The sequence below is a fragment of the Cynocephalus volans genome, chromosome 1 (genome assembly GCF_027409185.1).
Source record: "Cynocephalus volans isolate mCynVol1 chromosome 1, mCynVol1.pri, whole genome shotgun sequence".
NCBI lineage: Eukaryota > Metazoa > Chordata > Mammalia > Dermoptera > Cynocephalidae > Cynocephalus > Cynocephalus volans.
In genome coordinates this window covers 168478069-168497482 of record NC_084460.1, presented here as the reverse complement: position 1 = coordinate 168497482, position 19414 = coordinate 168478069, and the positions used below count along the sequence as shown (strand labels likewise).

General features: G+C 33.8%; 1 protein-coding gene and 1 pseudogene across 1 annotated transcript in view; both read right to left on the bottom strand.

Annotated features, from left to right (window-relative positions):
• Positions 1 to 5217, bottom strand: part of NCAM2 (neural cell adhesion molecule 2) — a 254884-nt gene extending 249667 nt beyond the window's left edge. The window contains 1 exon segment of the mRNA XM_063079012.1: positions 5124 to 5217. Within this exon segment, the coding sequence (XP_062935082.1) occupies positions 5124 to 5217 (94 nt within the window).
• An 8895-nt stretch (positions 5218 to 14112) lies between these two features.
• On the bottom strand, positions 14113 to 16158 carry LOC134363294 (17S U2 SnRNP complex component HTATSF1-like; annotated as a pseudogene).
• Between the last annotated feature and the right edge of the window lie 3256 nt (positions 16159 to 19414).

Here is a 19414-nt window from a genome sequence, read left to right as displayed (position 1 = left end):
TGATAGTGCTTCGGTTCATGTGATAGAATGCCTTTTGGAAGTGTTTGAGTGTAAACAGGCTCAGTGTTTTGAAGAATGCTCTATGTTTTTTTCTATTTTTTTTTTTTCCCACAGTGCTAACCACTTTCTAATATACTATATAATCTACTTATTTCTCATGTTTCTCTCCCATTTGTTAGAATGTAAATTTAACAAGGGCAGGGATCTTGTTTTCTTCAAAGAGGCAATATAACTGCCTACAATAATACCTCACATTTTGTAGGTTCCCCTAAATATTTGTTTTGGTTTTTTGCCAGTTTATTTTTTATTAAAGCATAGTTGATTATACATATTTGTGAAGAACAAAGTTGACGATCAATAGTGGTTCACAATGTGTGATGGTTAAATCAGGATAGTTAGCTTATTCATCATTACAATACATAATCTTTCTTTGTGTCCATTAACCAATTTCTCATTAATTTCTTATTAACCCCCCTCCTCCTCCCACTCCCCCTCCCCACTCCACCTCTAGGAACCACAGTCTTGTCCTCTCCTTCTAAAAGTTCAACGTATTATTGTGATTGTTTTTTTTCTTTATCTCTCTCTCTATCTTGCTTTATTTTTTATTTAGTTATAAATTCAGCTCCCACTTACGAGGACATGTGATATTTTTTTTTTTTTTTTTTTTTTTTTTTTTTTTTTTTTTTTTTTGTGCCTGGGTTGTTTCCCTTGACATAATTTTCTCCAGGTTCATACATGTTGCTGAAAATGGCAGAATTTCATTCTTTTTCTATGGCTGAGTAGTATTCCATTGTGTATATACACCACTTTTACCCTATCCAGTCATCCATCTATGGACATTTAGGTTGGTTCCACAGCCTGGCTATTCTAAATAGAGCTGCAATGAACATCGGAGTGCAGTTATCTCTTCGACATGACTTCCATTCCTTTGGATATATACCCAGTAAGTAGTGGGATTGCTGGATCATATGCTAGTTCTACCTGTAGTTGTTTAAGGAACCTCCATACTGTTCTCCATAATGGCTGTACTAATTTACAATCCCACCAACAGTGCAGAAGAGTTTCCCTTTCTCCATATCCTCAACAGCATTTGTTTTCCTCTGTCTTTTTGATAATATCCAGTCTAACTGGGGTGAGATGATATCTCAAAGTGGTTTTGATATTCATTTCCCTGATGATTAGTGATGTCAAGCGTTTTTTCATATACCTGTTGGCCATTTATATATCCTTCTTTGAGAGATGTCAATCTGGCACCTTTACCCATTTTTTAATTGGATTGGGTTTTAATGCAAAGTTCAGTTCTTTGTATATTCTGGTTATTAATCCCTTGTTGGATCCATAGTTGGCAAATATTTTCTTCCATTCTGTAGGTTGTATTTTCACTTTGTTGATTGTTTCCTTTATTGTGCAGAAGATTTTTAGTTTGATATAATCCCATTTATTTATTTTTTCTTCTGTTGTCTGTGCTTTTGGGGTTTTATTCATAAAGTCTTTGCCCAGTCCTAAATCCTAGAGTGTTTCCTCTATGTTTTCTACAAGAAGTTTTAAAGTTTTAGGTATTATATTTATGTCTTTAATCCATTTTGGGTTGGTTTTGGTATATGATGAGGGCTATGGATCTAGTTTCTTCTACATATGGATATCCAGTTTTCCCAGCACCATTTATTGAAGAGGCTCTCCTTTCCCCATTATATGTTCTTGGTGCTCTTGTCAAAGATTGGGTGGCTATAAATGTGTGGGTTAATATCTGGGTTCTCTACTCTGTTACATTGGTCCAAATATCTGTTTTTTTATGTACCATGCTGTTTGGGTTACTATAGCTTTGTAATATAATTTGAAGTCAGGAAGTGTAATGATTCTCACTTTTTTTTTTTTCCTCAGGATTGCTTTGTCTATTTGGGGTCTTTTGCTTTTCCATATGAATGTCAGGATTGCTTTTTTCTATTGCTGTGAAGAATGTCATTGGTATTTTGATGGGGATTGCACTGAATCTGTAGACAGCTTCGAGTATTATGGACATTTTCACTACATTGATTCTTCCAATCCATGAACAAGGAATGTTTTTCCATCTCTGATGTCCTCTTTAACATCCTTTGGCAGTGATTTGTAGTTCTAATTGTAGAGATCTTTTATTTCTTTAGTTAAATAGATTCCTAGATATTTTATGGGGTTTTGTGTGTGTGTGTGTGTGTGTGTGTGTGTGTGACCATTGTAAATAGGTTTGCTTCTTTGATTTCTTTTCCTTCTAGTTTGGTTTTGGAGTATAAAAAAAGCTACTGATTTTTGTATATTGATTTTGTATCCTGCAACATTACCAAATTTGTTTATTAGCTCTAAGAGTTATTTGGTACAATCTCTTGCATTTTCTATACATAGGATCATGTCATCTGCAAACAAGGACAATTTCACTTCATCTTTTCCTATTTGGATGGCCTTTATTTTTTCTCTTGTCTAATTGTTCTGGCAACTACTTCTGATACTAAAGAATGTACATTCTTCTCATCAGCACATGAAACATATTAAGTCACAAATCAAGTCTCAATAAATTCAAAAAAAAAAAAAAGAAATCATCCCAGGCATCTTCTCAGACCACAATTAATTAAAACTATAAATCAATAACAAATCAAACTTTGTAAACCATACAAATACATGGAAATTAAATATCCCTCTGAATGACCTATGAGTAAAAAAAGAAATCACACAGGAAATCAAAAAATGTCTTGAAACTAATGATAATAACAGCACACCATACCAAAACCTGTGGGATACTGCAAAAGCAGTACTAAGAGGAAAGCTCATAGCAATAAATGTTTTCATCAAAACAGCAGAATAACTTCAAATAAACGACCGGATATTGTACCTCAAAGAATTGGAAAAATGAGAATAATCCAATCCCAAAATTCGTGGAAGGAAAGAAATAATTAAAATCACTGCAGAACTAAATGACAGAGGCCAAAAATATAATACAAAAGATCAATGAAACAAAAAGCTGTATTTTTGAGAAGATAAACAAAATAGACAAAACATTACTCAGACTAACTGAAAAAAAGAAGAGAAGACCCAAATAACAAAAAGCAGAAGTGAAAAAGGAGACATCACAACTGATAAGCAGAAATACAAAGAATCATTAGAGGCTACTATGAATAACTATATGCCACAAAATTTGAAAACCTGGAGGAAATGGATAAACTTCTGGACACACAGAACCTGGAGAAACTTATGTTGAGTGAAATAAGCAAAGCACAGGGGGTTAAATATCACATGTGCTCACTCATATGTGTTAGCTAAGAGAGAAAGAAAGAAGGAAAGAAAGACCACAGTAGTGGCATTGGTCTTACAGAGGGAGGGAACATTCCTAGGGCTACAAAGTGGAGTGGGGGGAAAGGGGGAGGGAGAGGGGAGTTGGGGGTAATTGGACGGGGAACATGGGGTTCAAAAGTAATTTCTGGTAATGGTTATGCTCCCAGTATGAATCTTGCCCTCACATCATGGGCATGAGGGGTGACAATTAGCTTTTTATCTCATGCATACTCATCATAAAAAGAAAAATAAAATAATAAAATAAAAAAAGAAACTACTGAGCCTGAACCAAGAAGAAATAGAAAAACTGAACAGACCAATAATGAGCAACGAGATCAAAACAATAATCAGAAATCTTCCAACAAAGAAAAGCCCAGAACTAGATGGCTTCACTGCTGAATTCTACCAAACCTTTAAAGAGGAGTTGAGACCAATTCTTTTCAAACTTTTCCAAAAAGTTGAAATGGAGGCCATTCTTCCAAACTCATTCTATGAGGCCAGCATCACCTTGCTACCAAAATCAGACAAAGATACAACAACAACAATAACAACAAAAACTACAGACCAATGTCCTTGATGAACATAGATACAAAAATCTTCGACAAAATATTAGCAAACAGAATACAGCAGTGCATCAAAAAGATTATAGATCACAGTCAAGTGGGATCCATCCCCAGGGATGAAAGGATGGTTCAACATATGCAAATCAATAAATGTGTGATACATCACAGCAACCGAATCAAGAATAAAACCATATCCCCTAAATATTTGTTGAATGAATGTGGCACAACTTACTTGGCAGAGTCTGAGATGTGTCTGTCCTAACCCAGGCTGTGATGATTAGGCCAAAGATTCTCAGGGTTCCAGGCTTCCTGAGCAATTTGCCTCTTTCCCAAAATACAGTTTCACTGAAAAGTTTGCCCTCAAACATAGTCCCTGGTTATAACCACCACCAGGGACAAGAAAGCACTGTTGCAATTGCCTCCTTAGTATATGTCCATGACCCTTCCTAGGCCCAAGGTGAAACCAAATTTTCAATAATGTAGTGTAGACTGGGTTAGGGTAGACTAGCATGAGGGCAGAAATAATAAAATTTTCAATTATTAGAATGCCATAGATATTACTAGGGACCAGACTAATCCCTTTCATTGCATATGGAGGTTGATTGTTTTACCTGGACTGCATAAAGTTGGATATGGACTGCTAATATTTTTTTGCAACTGCAATGAATTATTATTGGACACCAGTGATTATTGAAGAGTCTCCCACACTTGGATTTGTTGATGAAATAAAATTATACCTTTGCAATCACATGTCTTTCTTAAGGAACATCATGCATACAAATGCTAGGACCAGAGGCTCACACAAAGTCCAAGCTAAAGAATAAATTAAAATATTTTTCAAGTATGGATTATCCTTGTATTCTTACCACCTAAATCAGTTCCAAGAATTTAAAGGGTGGTCAACAATTATAGTGTAATGGCTGGCTGACTGGATAAATAAGTTTATTTGTAATGTCTTTTTCTGAAATCCATTACTTCACTAGTTTCTGAATCCTTATTTGATATTAGCATGCAAGCTCTCAACCTAGATTTCTAGGTAGAGTTTATTTGACAATTAGCAGTATCTTTTCCTCAGCCTTGCATCATCATGTAGTATAGAAGCTAACCAAATAATGAAGATAGACTTTGAACCCTAAGGACCAAATGTTATTGATTACAAATTGTCCAGTAAGGTACTCAGAAATATGCAACATTTTGTATCAAAACAGATTATGTTAAAAATAAATAAATGAGAGTCTTGGTTTCAGTTCTTCAAATTACCTGGAATAAACGCTTTACAATCTGGCAAGTGGTTCACATGATTGGAGTTGGCAAGATTTCCCAGAGAGCTTGCCATCAGACCCCTCTTTACCATCTGCCCTATCGCAGTGGGGTGAAGCAAATGTGATTTGTACTGAATAAATCTGGTTACAGCTTGAACCCACCACATACTTGCAGTGAGCTTGGCCAAATTAATGAGTGTGTATGTATTTGGTTCCATAATGTATAAAAGAGGGAAAATAACAGCTATATGCTATATACTTCTTAAAATCTAGAAGTTTAATAGATAGAATCAGCTCATAGAAACACTATACAATATTTTTATGATAATTTAGAGTGGTATACATAAGGTTTTTTTCTCACAGAAAATCATCAGAAACCTATACTTTTTTTTAGGTTAGCAGAAATCATTTCCAAAAGTACAAAATACTTTTAAAAAGCCATTTTTGTTGCTGTCATTGATGTTTTTCTGACATTCTACAGTCAGATGACTTTTTATTTAACTGAATGTATTGGGGACATTCAGTGTATTTTGAATTTTTTAGTTATATTTTACAAATGTGGAAAATTACGGTTTTCAAAATACTTTGAAATCGTTTGTAGAGTTGTTTTCATAAAATCACAATAATATAGTCATATAAGAGATGTGGTCCTAGCAATTTTGACTGTATCATGATAATGATAATAGTGATGCTGTTTGTAACAATAACAGTAAAAATTGTGACATTTATTTGGAACTTATTTGTGCCAAGGAATGTTTGAAGCATTTTATAAATATTATATCAATTAATTCTCATAACCAGGTGAGGTAAATATAATTATTCTTAATTATCCTTATTTATTCACATGAGAATTAAAACATTGAAGATAGATAATCTGCCCAAATTAACTATAAAGCCTTAACAAATCATAATGCTTTACTGGATCACAGTTTCATTTTAAGGGATATGGGGATTTTCAGAATAGCTTACTGGACTGATGTGTGAAAAATATGAAATGGTACATATAAAAATATACATGTATAAAGCATTATAAATATTGCAATTTTTCAAAAGATTAAATTGTCACCAAAAAAAAAAAAAAAAAACAGGGAGTATTCTAGGAGACAATTCGGGTAGAACCAGAACTGAAATTCATGTTAAGTGAACTTTCCACCACACCAATCTGACTCTCAGATAGAGAACTGAAAAACTAAAGTAGCCTTACCAATGACTGGATATTCAATAGTCTTGTACAAGAAACAATTTTCTTTTGGGAAAGAATTTATGCAGAATTGGAGCTTTTTGCTTTTTTAATATTTTAGCAAATTAGTCTGATACATTTTGCGTGTTAAAGTTATTTTAGCAGTTAAAACTCCATAAAATTTTTGGAGAAAACATTTATGTTTTTAGATATCACTATTTAGGTATCTTTTTGCATATAACAATGTATGCCACCATGAATGGGAATAGTTAGCAATCCATACATGGCTAAAAGAAATCAGTTGGGCACTTGACATAATCCCTTTCAAGACAGTTTTAATTTTAATCATCCTGTTAACACTTCTTCAGTAGAGGCATTTTACAACACAAAAATATATATTTAACTCAAACACAGCTTCTTCTGGAAGAAACAGAAGGTACGAGATGGTAACATTGTGTAGTTTTGTGTGTATGTGTGTGCATCAGTGCACAAGACAGAGACAGAGAGAGATTTTCCTAAGGCAACTGCTGTTCGGAAGAAAAAAATTACTTGAGAGAGATTACTTATTATAATTGGCATACATATGTGTGTGGAGGGGTTATATATGAATGTATATGTATATACATACACACATACACAGGATTTAAAAGTATCTCTGACCTTAATTTTTAACATGCTATTTATTCCATGGACATTTCAATTAAGTTACATATTTTTACATATTAAGATATTTTCATTTTAAGTCTAAAATGTCCTGCAAGTATAGTCTTTATAATTAGTCTTTTAAAAGACCAATTAAGGAGAAAATGTGCTTTTACAGTAGAGAAACAAACAAACAAACAAACAAACCTCACTATTTAGAAATCAGTATCTAAATTTTATTCATAGCTACTAATTTTGTGACCATGAACACATCACCAAAAATTCTCAAAGAGGGTTTAAAAACTAGATGATCAATATGACGCGTTCAAATTCAATGTTTTAAAATAGCAAGCCTTTCAATTTTCTATTGTCACCTAATATTGAACCATTATGGGGAATATCTAATACTATCTTTAAATGGAGACAATTTTATGAACACTTGCTACTTGTGAAGAGCCATACCTTACATAGAGATTACGGGCAACATACTGCTTGCCTATTGTTTCCTTCATCAACCACATTTTTTCCTTGCTAAAAATTTCTGCTCCAGATGTCTCCTTGGATGGGCATCGCCTGAAGATGGCTGCAGTGGCAGGAACTCTCTCTCTTTCCACATGGAAACATCTTTATTTTTCTAATATGGGTTGCAAATGTCTCAGGGAAAAATTCCCAGCCAATCCTTCTAGCATTGGTCTTGCCCGACATCTGAATTACAGTTTGCATAAATGTTTAATTTAAAGAATAAACATTCTAGAGGCAAAGCTAAAAAAGATGAGAAAGCTCTGTGTATTTTTCTCTTTTGTACAATGTCAACTCCCCCGTTTATTGCTCAATAAATACTGACAACAGTATGAAATATTCTCATGTGAAGGAAATTGGGAATCTAATTTCATTTAGTCCAATTGTATCTAGAGATTACAAATGCTTCCATTATCTGCTGTAATGACTCACCGAGGGGGAATTGCTCTGAGACAATTATGCCACACGATTAAAGCCTTTACCAGTATTTTAATACATATTTGAAGAGATGCCACTTTGCAACTCTAGGAATTTGAGGTAAACTACTCTCTGAACTTTCAGTTGATTATGCTGACAGAAAATGGCCATCTTATTACAACTTTTTACAAGAAAGAATATCACCCTAAATGTTTTTATCAAAATGACCAAATATTCCATTGTTATATGTTTAACCTTCATGAAAAGTGCTTTGATGTATGCCTGATTTGACAAATGCTTGTGTTAAGAGGAAAACTAATATTGAAACACTCCATTCTATTTAATTAAGAACAGAAACTTACTTTCAAAATTAAATTTACCACTCAAAATTAAACATGTTCATGATTATAAACATGTTTATGCTTTCACCTTGATTTGCTTTCTTAGCTTTATATATAATAATATTTTGGTCTTCTATTATTTTATATTAAAAAATATATATTCTACTCCATAGTTAAAAGGTCGAGTAATGCAGTCTGCCAAACTTCCAATGAATGCTTTCAGAAAAATACTGAGAATAAAAAACTTTATGCATTAATTTAAGAGAAGAAAAAGAAGCCAATCAAAATAATTTTCTGATTCTTGTTCTAGTGATCAATTCTACAGCAAACCTCTATAGCAAATGAAGGTAAATGATAACCATTTTGTATACATATCATGATAATGGGAGTTTCAGTTAAGGATTTAATGATTACAATGTATTGGGTAAAAATATAACAAAGGAAAGAAAGGTACTTCTAAGGTCCTATCTTGTTTTTTTTTAGTATGTGCAAATCAGCATTTGATAATGTCTAACACTTCTAAGCAACACTAAATATGAATATTGTTTAAGAAACTCCACTGAAACCATAACTATATTGCATGATTTGAAGAATGAAGTTTAACTATTTTTTTTGCATTAATGCTCTACATTAGAAAATACAACTGTATGTCAAATTAAACTTATCTTTAATTAAAACTTCCTAAAAGACAAGTCTCTAATTTGAAAAACAGTAAACCTTCAACATTCTAATAGAACATATGTTTTCATGAGGGGAAAGAATATGAAATAGGCATTCTTAATTGGGGAAAATGGCCTTTATTTAAACATAACCTTGAGGCTGTAAAGTAATCTAAAATATTTTTTTGAAGGAGACTTCGTCAGAGGTTAGAAAATCAGAATTCTAATTCATACAGAAATGAAAAATTTTCCTCAGTTAAAATGGCCAAGAGAGAAAATAGTAGTCACAATGCTCATAATTATACCATCATTTGCTATGAAATATTTACAAATGCCAAGAGTTTTACATTCCATCTTACCTACTTCAATAGCCAATTATAAAAAATAGTTAGAACTTTTCTTCAGAAGACATAATGATACAAAACCTTAAAAAATTCACAACCACAAAGACAATATGAGCTGATCTCCTGAGGCTCTCTGCAGGATTAAATACGCTACTAAATGGGATGCCTGACTAATGAAAGGATTATGGAATTAGGTAGTCATGCCCATTACAGCTGTATTCTTTCTGCTCATTCTCTCGAAAATATCAACCACGTACCTACAGAAATAGGATTAAATATCAATGAGTAATTAATGATCTGGAAAGCAAGAATGGAAATATAAATAATGAGCAGAATTCTAAGGTTAACAGGTTTAGCTTTAAGGAAAAAAAAAGACAAAAGCATGGAACATGCCCAAATATTATATAGAAATTATACTAAAATAGGATTGTCTACATAACTCTAGTTTTCTAGCCAAAACCTCCAACTCTGCCGAAGTGCCTAGGTTACAGATTCTGCTGTTCTTAGTGACATAGTGGGTAATAGGGAAAACATAAAGAGCACAAATTTTGTTTGTGAAATGTGCACATGTGCACACGTACACACAGAGTCACCTCTGCAGATATTGCTTGAACCTGACAATTTGGTATTATTCTGCAAGTTTACTGATATGTCTTCTGATATGCTGTGGATGACAATAATGCTGAATGAAGAGTTTTATAAATACTACGGTGTCAAAAGCTTAAATTTAAAGCCTACTAACTAATAGATTTTCTTATGAAAATGCCTAGAAAAGTAAAAAGCTATTATCATTCAATAGTTTATATCAATAATTAATTTATCAGAGCACTGTACTCGCATATTAATCATAAAGAAATGACCAAGGTTCAAGAATGAAGGTAAAACTAATAAGTATAAATATAAAAAAAGATACATATTTGTGGAGTATACTAACATTTATAAAGCAAATGTATCTATTTCACAAGGCCTAGTTTCCAAAGCCCTGTAGTTTCAGGTATAACCTAATTTTTAAAAATTATATATAAAAATGTTAAGCTTTCAAAAGACAGGAACCTTTCCCCAGGCTAAAGTCTCCATTGTAGATAAAGAATTGTAGCACAGCAAAATTGTTTGCTCAAGGACAAATGTCCTTGGAGCAGGTTAACCTAAAGTTACTTTATTGTTATGTAAACATACAGAGGAAACTGCTGCAGGAAAAGGCAGTATTTTCTAAGAACAAGCTTTTGTTGGTGGATTGACTCAACCTTTCGCAAATTGCATTTTGGAATGTCACTTTGTTATTTCACTAATGTTATCAGCCTTTATTGTTAAACTGTACTTAGCCATAATTCCACCTATGTTCTTTTTCTGTAACTTTCTGGCCTGGAGAATAAATACTGAGACAGAACTTCAGTTCGGGGTTAATTTCCAGAGGAGGAATACCTCTGTCTTGAGGGTTCCAGGAAATTAACCCTTTCGGGGTTTCTCACTACTCAGAAGAAATGGGCTTTGAGTAATCCTTTGTGTCTCTGTCACCCAGGGGGAGAGAGGTGACAAAGAGTGCAACACATATTGTTTTAAAAAGTTTTCTCGTATTTATTAAAATAAATATTTTCACCTATTATGGGTATGTATACTCCTTAGATATTAAAAATCTCTGATATAATATTTTTGAAGGACCAAGGTTGAGAACATAAAGAATCACTTTCATTTTAGATCTAATTTGATTTAGTATCTATGTTGCATATATATTATGTAGATAAACCTTCATTTTTTAGATCTTATATAGCTATTGATTTCATTGTGATTCTATCTCACAGAAAAGGGAACCTATAAAGTTGCCTAATAAGTAACTGCATGTACATGAAATATTAGGCAGCATCAAAAAGAATTGAATTTATCTTAATTTACTTACAAATGGATATTAGAGACCATTATGGAACAAAAAATGTATTTATTATTTATTAGGGGATAATTCTTTTGAAAGCAGGTAGACTTTTAGTGTTTAATTTGCAACAATTTGATTAAATACAATTTGTAGACCACTAACTGCACAAATCACAACACAAATCCCTTTCACTTCAGCAAGAAAACACTGATAGTTGTAAAACAGGTCAAATCTTCAAGTCTCCAAATAAGAGAAGCAGCATATTTTTCTCTTGATTTATTGACTTAAAAATATTTATTGATAGCTCTGATATCAATGAAGAATTCAAAGACAAAGACATAATTTTTGCTCTTCAAACTTTAAAATTTAATAGAAACTCCCACACTATGTTTATGATTATAATCAAATGCCAAAAGAGATAATATAGGGTTTCCAAGACAAGGCAGACATTTTTCTTTTTGCTTTGATGATTAGGGAAGTATAACAGCAAGTAGAATTTCATCAGAGAGAAATGCAATGACAAACATCGAACAAAGGCCAAAAGAAAGTACATTTAGGATATTTATTTCCGTAGTCATTCCATGTGCTAAGAATGTTAATGGATGTTTTACTTCATTCAAGCATTCAGTAATGCAGTAAGTGGAGATTATATGCCTATGATATGCCAGGCAAGACATAATTAATTACAAACCTTAAGAATAATTATATTACTACTACTACTACTATTACCACTACCACCACCACAACCACCACAACTCGTAATAAATACAGTAAAGACTTAATAGATGGTTTTATGAGGACATATTATAAGGAGACTTGATCTAGTCCAGTAAAGATAGGGGTTGAGGACTGATCTTCAGTGGTATTGATCTCTGTGCTGAGATCTGATTGCAGAGTAGGAATTATCTAAACAAACAATTGTGGGCAGAGGGAGGGCTACATTTTCTGTTGAGTTTGAGCTATTAGATAAAGCTGCATCTACAACCTATATTCTTTTAAGTTACGTGAGTCAATTAATTCTGTTCATTATGTAAAACAGTTTTATTTCAATTTTTTGTACATTCCTTGCAGAGGGTCCTAACTGATTTGGGAGTAGATTGACTACTTGTACCTGCAGCATTTTCAGTATACAATTTTAGATATTTCTGCGGAGTTTTAAGATTAATGAATTTAATTTAATAGAATAAATAGAAATAATGAAGTGGATTAGGTCCATTTACTGATGTACTTTTTTTCAATGCTTGTCAAGTTAGTTTGTATATTGAATATAGTAAATGATTTTGATACTATTCAAAGAAAAAATAAATACAGCTACACATGAAATTTATTGTAAAGTTCTTAAAATGTTCTAATTCCAAGCACTTCTTACTTGCCCAAAGCTAAAATATAAAATATGGCATCATATTTCATTAAATTATAAAAATAAATAAATTGGTAAAAAAGAACCCCAAAAAGATAAAGCTCATTTTTTTCTTTACTACCAAAGTGTGTTAAAAATCATGTTGAATTTCCCCTTCCATTTTTTTTTTTTTTTTTTGGCCTATATATCTTCCATAAGATTCTATAAGACTATAAGTGTTTGAATAATTAAATTTGATGTGCTAATTTGACTTCCTAGATAGATATGTCAAAATTACTTGAAAATTATTTTGGTATGATGCTTTACTTTTAAAATTGGAAAATATTATACAAGACATTATGTCATCATGAATGTAGACACTATAAAAGTAAAAGATGGAATTAAAATCCCCTCAGCTGCAATTTGCTTATAACTAAATATCTATTTGAATTGGAAAAAAATCTACTGAACAATTTATTCATCTCTCTTTTAAATTCTCAGCACAGTAAAAGCCATAATGACCTGATGGTCAGGCATTTCCTGTAAGGTAATGATCATATGGATCAAGGGACCTCCACTCTGCTTAAAAGCTCCTACTACTCCAGACATTCATTAACTCTTAGGGAAGGTTTGGGTTAAGAGGTCATTAATGCTGAGAAAACAAGTGCACATATGATTCACATCACGAATAATGTGCAAATGAGAAATGCCATCACTAAACAAAGTTATAAAATTGCAAATCACCATCTTATTTCACACTACATTTTAACACAGAAATTTGAAGGGGAAAATAAATCAATACTTTAGCACTTTCCAGGAAAATGAGTTCATTCAGATTCTATGTTAATTTAAATTGCTTTCATATGCATATTTCCATTTCAAAGATAGGTAAGTGCATATATAATATCTTTTGTCATAGGGAGTCTTTCTGATCTTATCTTCAAACTAAGTTAGATGCTTCTATTATATGCTCACATAGTATCCTGCATTTTTCCTAGCATTGTACATATTTACCCATTTTTTTATTGCTTGCCTTCCCTGATAGACTGCAAGTTTCATGACGGCAGGGGTCCTATCTTACTCCTGCACTAATTATGGTACCTCCAGGGCAAGGTGCTGCTCTGATACGTATTAGATTGTTAATAAATGAACAGATAAATTACTGCAGGAATAGCCAATATACATTTTATTCAAGCAGCAATCCAAGATTAATATGTTGATGTAGGCTAATATTAGTAATACTTCTATGAGTTTTTTAAATACTCTCTTTTCTTTATGCCAAAAATGTATATGGAGTATATGTCAATTAATTATTCATGTATGTAAAAATTGTGAACCTATGTTTGCTCTTTTTTTCTGCATATTATCAACTTGTTTTTATTTTTGAATATCACAAACTTCAATCAGAATACTTTAAAAAATATTATTCTGCATGCATTTAACAAATCTGACAAAAGGATAAGTATCCAATTTACTTGAGTGTAACTATGAAGTTTTAACTGAACAGCCAATGAACACATATTTAAAACCAATAGGCACAGGTGACAATGAAAACACTAAAATGCATTAATCTGCTGGCATCCTACCACTATGCACATGTTCGTGTAACACTAGTAGTAATTACACTGAAGCACAGACAAATGTAGATGGGGGACTCCCTAAAGTGTGAGTTAAAGGGATTAAATATCCTCATCATCATCACTACTAAGGACAGAGCTGTGCCTGTGGACAGGGGCCCCTCTTCCTTTGCATTCCCCAAACCATCCCTGGTCCCCGTTTCATGGGAATCGTCAAACCACTTCTCGTTGGAATCGTCATCTTCAAACAGCTTTTCATCTACATCTTCATCTCCCTTTCCCTCTGCAGCCTCTTCTTACTTCCAGGCCCTTTCTCATCTGCATCTTTGTCCTCTTTTTCATGGAACTCATTGTCAAACACTTCCTCGTAGTTATCTTCCTCTTCTTCCTTCTCTTTGGGGTCTTTGCCACATTCTCTCTCTGGGCCTTCCTCATCTAACACTCTCTCAGAGCCATCATCTTTAAATTCTGAGTTTTCAGAGTCATTTTCTTGGAACTTTTTGTCAAGAATGTTTCCATGAGACTCCTTTTTGGAGCCATTGTCGTCACTATCTTGTCCAAGAGCCTTCTCTTCTATTCCTTTTTAGAGCCTTCTTCTGACTGATTTCCAGAGCAGTCTTCACCAGATTCTCTCTCTGAGTCGTCCTCTTCAGACTCTCTGGAGAGGCCATTCTCTTCATAATCGTATTTGACTCTTTTCTTTTTAGACTCTCTTTCTGGGCCATTCTATTTTGACTCCTTTTTAGGACTGCTCTCTTCAGACGCTTTTTTGGGGCAGCCTTCTTCAGCCTCTTTTTGGAGACCACTTTCTTTAGCACCTTTTTCAGAAGCATCTTCTTCAAAATCTCCCCCATCTTGTGCCTTTTCAAACTTCTTCTCATCTATAGGTTCTTCAAATGCCATTCCGGTTGCAGCTTCTTGAGTGTTCGTTTTAGATATGCTAGGTTGCTCTGAAAAATGCCTATTCTAGAAGGCCCTTCCCTTCTAGACAGACAGAAATGAAACTCTGAAGGCCTCTATTGGCCTCAGGAGCGTTGAGAAAAGCCTCCCAACCTCTCAGCCTTTCCTCCCTTTCTCTTGAGGTCTCTTCCACCTGGTAATCTGTAGTCCCATCCCACGCTTGGGCAGAGATCTGACGGCCACCAAACCACCTTCCATCAAGAGTATGAATACAATAATGGCTTCCTCTGGACCCCTAACGGACACAGAGGCCACAACATCTGGGTGCCTATCAAAGGGAAGGAGCTTCTTAATTTTTCCAGACTTTGAACACTCTATTCAAAGATCTTCTCTGATCTTGTTCAGTACCAATGGATCATCCTCAAAATCCATAGGATGAAACATATTTTTGATGATGACAACTTGCTTATGGCGCATCTGAGATGGCGCTGCTCTACTCTCAGGTCTCCAGTCCAACTGCTTTTGTTGCAGAGACAGCTTCTTCTTATAGTCTTTGCACTTCTTCTTTGAGGAATCATATTCCCCATTCAGCTGAAACTTTGCCACCTCAACATGTAATCTATAGCCTCTAATTTCATATTCATTCAAAAGTTTTAATGCATGGTCCACAGATTCTCTCTTCAAATAACAGCAAATCCCATCTCCTTTAAGGTTGCCTTGATTATGTTTGTAAAGTTTGACCTTAAATTCTTCTGTCTGAGGATCTCTCACAATACTGCCAAACTTGGACATAGGTTGTATAAATTCATCCACTGTAATGTCTGGAGGCAAACCAGACACATATACATTTGTATTTCTGTCTTCTTCCACATGAAAGCAACCTGATTCAGTCTTTCTTTTTTCTCCCCTCTTTTGGGGATCAGATGGTTCAAAGGTTTTTCTTTGCTGAGGTTCCTCTGCAGTCCTAGAATTGATGTGCTGTACGTTTGCAGTAGAACTAGATGCACCATCATTAGAGAAGCCATAATTGGCCTGGTATGTAGCTATGAAATCTTCAGTAATTTGGGGAACCAAGCCTTCTTGTCCAGGTCCCACTCATAGGGGATGTCAGTCAGCTGCTTCCCGAAAAAAATAGGTTTCTCCACAAGGATCATTCTGGGTGTTGCCATCCTTGGTGTCTCTGTACAACTCTTGCATTCACAACTGCTCATCAAACTCGTCCCCATCCATGTGGCTGGCGTTCATGTTCACAACCTAGCCCAGTGGGACGCTTCAGTAGTGCAATGAGGCCGAGGTGACGCTGGCTCACTCCACCAGGCCTCGGTGGCACTGCTCGGTCCGGGCGCGGCGGGAGCGTGCATCAAGAAATTACTCGCCAAAAGGAAGCCCCGCTCAGGCAGATGCAGTCGCCATTTTCCGCGCCACGCAGCGGGTTGTGCCGACACGTTCACAATGACGTCAAAATAGGCACCGACAAGGGCATGCAGCGCAACGAGGCCACCAGCTCGCCTCGCGACAGGGTGAGGGCCGCGGGGCGCCGCAGCACCTCAGGGACCCTGGGCTTCGCAGCCTGTGTGCTCTTAAATACAGTATTATTTACTAATAAATACACTTTTATTCACATACTATATAAAAATTATATATTATTTTAGAATTTTAGGTATTTATATTTATAATGGCATTTGTTATCATCACCATATTTAGTTATCTTTATTCTATTACAAAATAAAAAAATCCACAATTATTTTTGGTTGATATTTCTAGATACCAAAGAGAAAATGTATTACAGCCCAAATTACTAATTTCTTAAAGAAAGACAATTATTACTAAAGTGCAGCATCTTTAGAGTCTGCTAACATAACTTCTTGTGGTTTTACAGTTTATTTTTTATCTATAGTTGGTGATGCCAGAACTTCATCTGTACTCACAATACACATTAAAACAAATTCCTTAAATTTAAGTACACTTGATATCAGTGTCCAGACAGTAATAAGTACTTAAGATAATGATTTTTATCTAAACAATATAAATATTATAGTAGCCTATAAAGGGCGATCATTTTAGGAGTTAATTTGATTAAAATTTCTATGCATTGAGAAAATGGCATGTTAAATTGAAAGTGCTTTGTGTTGATTCTCAGAAGATAAGAAAAATGTATTGTTGACTATTGAAATTAAACAATTGAAAACATATTCTGGGAAAGGTCATTAGTAAGGGACCACCAGTTTAAATGAGGTAAACTGGAAAAGAAAGTAAAATTGGAACTTTCTGGGAAACAGAAGAATAGTGGAAGAGCTTTATAATGTGGCTAGCAGTGGAATGTTCCAAAGGTAAGGAAAGTCAGCTTTCCTCCTGACTGCGAGAAATGTCTTGGGGATTATACAGATGATGAGGGAGAAAGAAAACAAAACAAAACATAGAAACAAACAAAAAACTTGCAAGGTTTATCCATCTTCTTTCTTCTGTCAATAGAAGGAGAAAATAAAACCTAGAAGAAAAAAAAAAATCTAGGAGGAAGTCACAGACAACTACCTCTTAAACTGAACCGAGACTGGAAAATAGAAAGTATCAGATAATGAAATTGGTTACATTTTAGGGTGAACCCCTAAATAAGTGTTTCTGCCTAACAGGAAAAGTAGAGATACAGGAATTTTCAGCAAAATCCCAGGAATACCAGGAACATGGAAGTTTTTAGGTCTCTAAGAACCAAAATATGGAAACTATTTTACTTTCAAAGATGCTAGAAGACTTCTGGATTGTTCTAAGTCTCAGTAGAATATAGCTTAAGAGTGAGTTGACCCTACGGTTAATGACACTGATAGAAAGGATCTTACGTAAAAATGAAGCAATTTTGGGATTCCACCAGGAAATTATTTTGAAATCTAAAATCATTAAAAAATATTTTCTTGATAATGTTTATGCTTCATTAACAATTATGCATAAATGTATGCCTACATATCTAGCAAAATACATTCTATTAATGAATATTATTTTCTTCATAACAAATTTAATTTTCCTAAGATTATTGAGTATATTTCAAAATCATCTAAGCCCCATTTACCAGAAAGAAAGCAAACTGTCCTTCTGATACCAAAAACATGACTGCCATCAAGTGGCAAACTCGAGCTATACTCGAGTATAGCCGTGAGATTTAAGTTGAATAATAATACTGATGGATTCCTCTAAGAAGGGATACAAAAGTATTTAGTTGAGATATTTTATAATTAGGACAATTAATATCAATCTAATAAATTAGTACATTTATTGTTCTTAAGTCATTAATCTCAGTTTGTTTTCCAACAAATATGAATGTGTGTCTACGCACATTTTCTTTTAAAAATTATTTTCTTATATTTACTTCATGTAATTTGAGTGTAATAAAAAAAATCAAATATGCATGACTAGTTTAAATGTAAGTAATGCTAGTATTACTTGGGTGACAGGAATCTAGATCCCTCAACCTTATGACAACACTTTATGATACTTTTTATGAATCAAACATTGTCATTGACTTTACACTTATTTCAAGGTAAGTCGGGAGAAAAGGCTTAAAATTATTTTCTAAATTATGCATTTGATAAGGGCATGGTGGATGTGTAAGGAAATATTTCTGAGCTAGCAGCTAAAAAACAGACCACTGAGGGAAACAAATTCTACTACAAGGAGAACATAATTTCACTACAATGAATAAAGTTGGTTTTTGTAATGGCAAACATTATCAATAAAAGTCACTATTGTGTTGAGTGCATGCTGTTTAGGTAGGCATTAAACATACAAAAAACACATTTAAAATATTTATAAAGAGCTAGGCATAAGTTGTTTTGAAATCTTAGCCCCTCGATAGATGGAAAAGTAACACATTAAGGTAAGATGCGTGTGGTTAGAAACAGTACGACCCGCATAATATTCACAAATAATACCTTCTCATGATTGTTTCTCAAATCAAATAAAATTATTCTATATGATATTTACTTCAGTGCATACATTTTTGAAGTTTTCACAAATAAGATGTGTTATATACACTTTCTCTTAAATCTTTCTCCATTAATTTCTAACAATGATTAAGCTATGCAAACTATCTTTCAAACATAGTGAAATACGGAGTCATTCACCAGCAATAGTCTATGATAACAGGCATTAATGTTATGCTATAAAATTAGCCAAGTCTGTTGGCACTTATATTTAATTTTATAGTCTGTTACTTTCTCCAAAAGGGCATATCTCATACTGTTTTCCCAGGAAGTATATGATAATGATACATATATTCCTGTAAGTTTTTTGTCAGGACTTTGCCCATTAAATTATAGAAAGGAGAACTGCCATATAAAGTCTACATAGATCAATTTATTAGGTAATATTTTGGGTGTTCTATGCACATCTCTGTTTTATGAAAAGTTCTGTTAAATTTACTGCCCCTTCATCTACTAAATCAACTCTATAGTTTCAAAAGTTAGGCAACCAGGTACTTTTGGCATTGTATTTAGTGCAAATCAATATACCACTT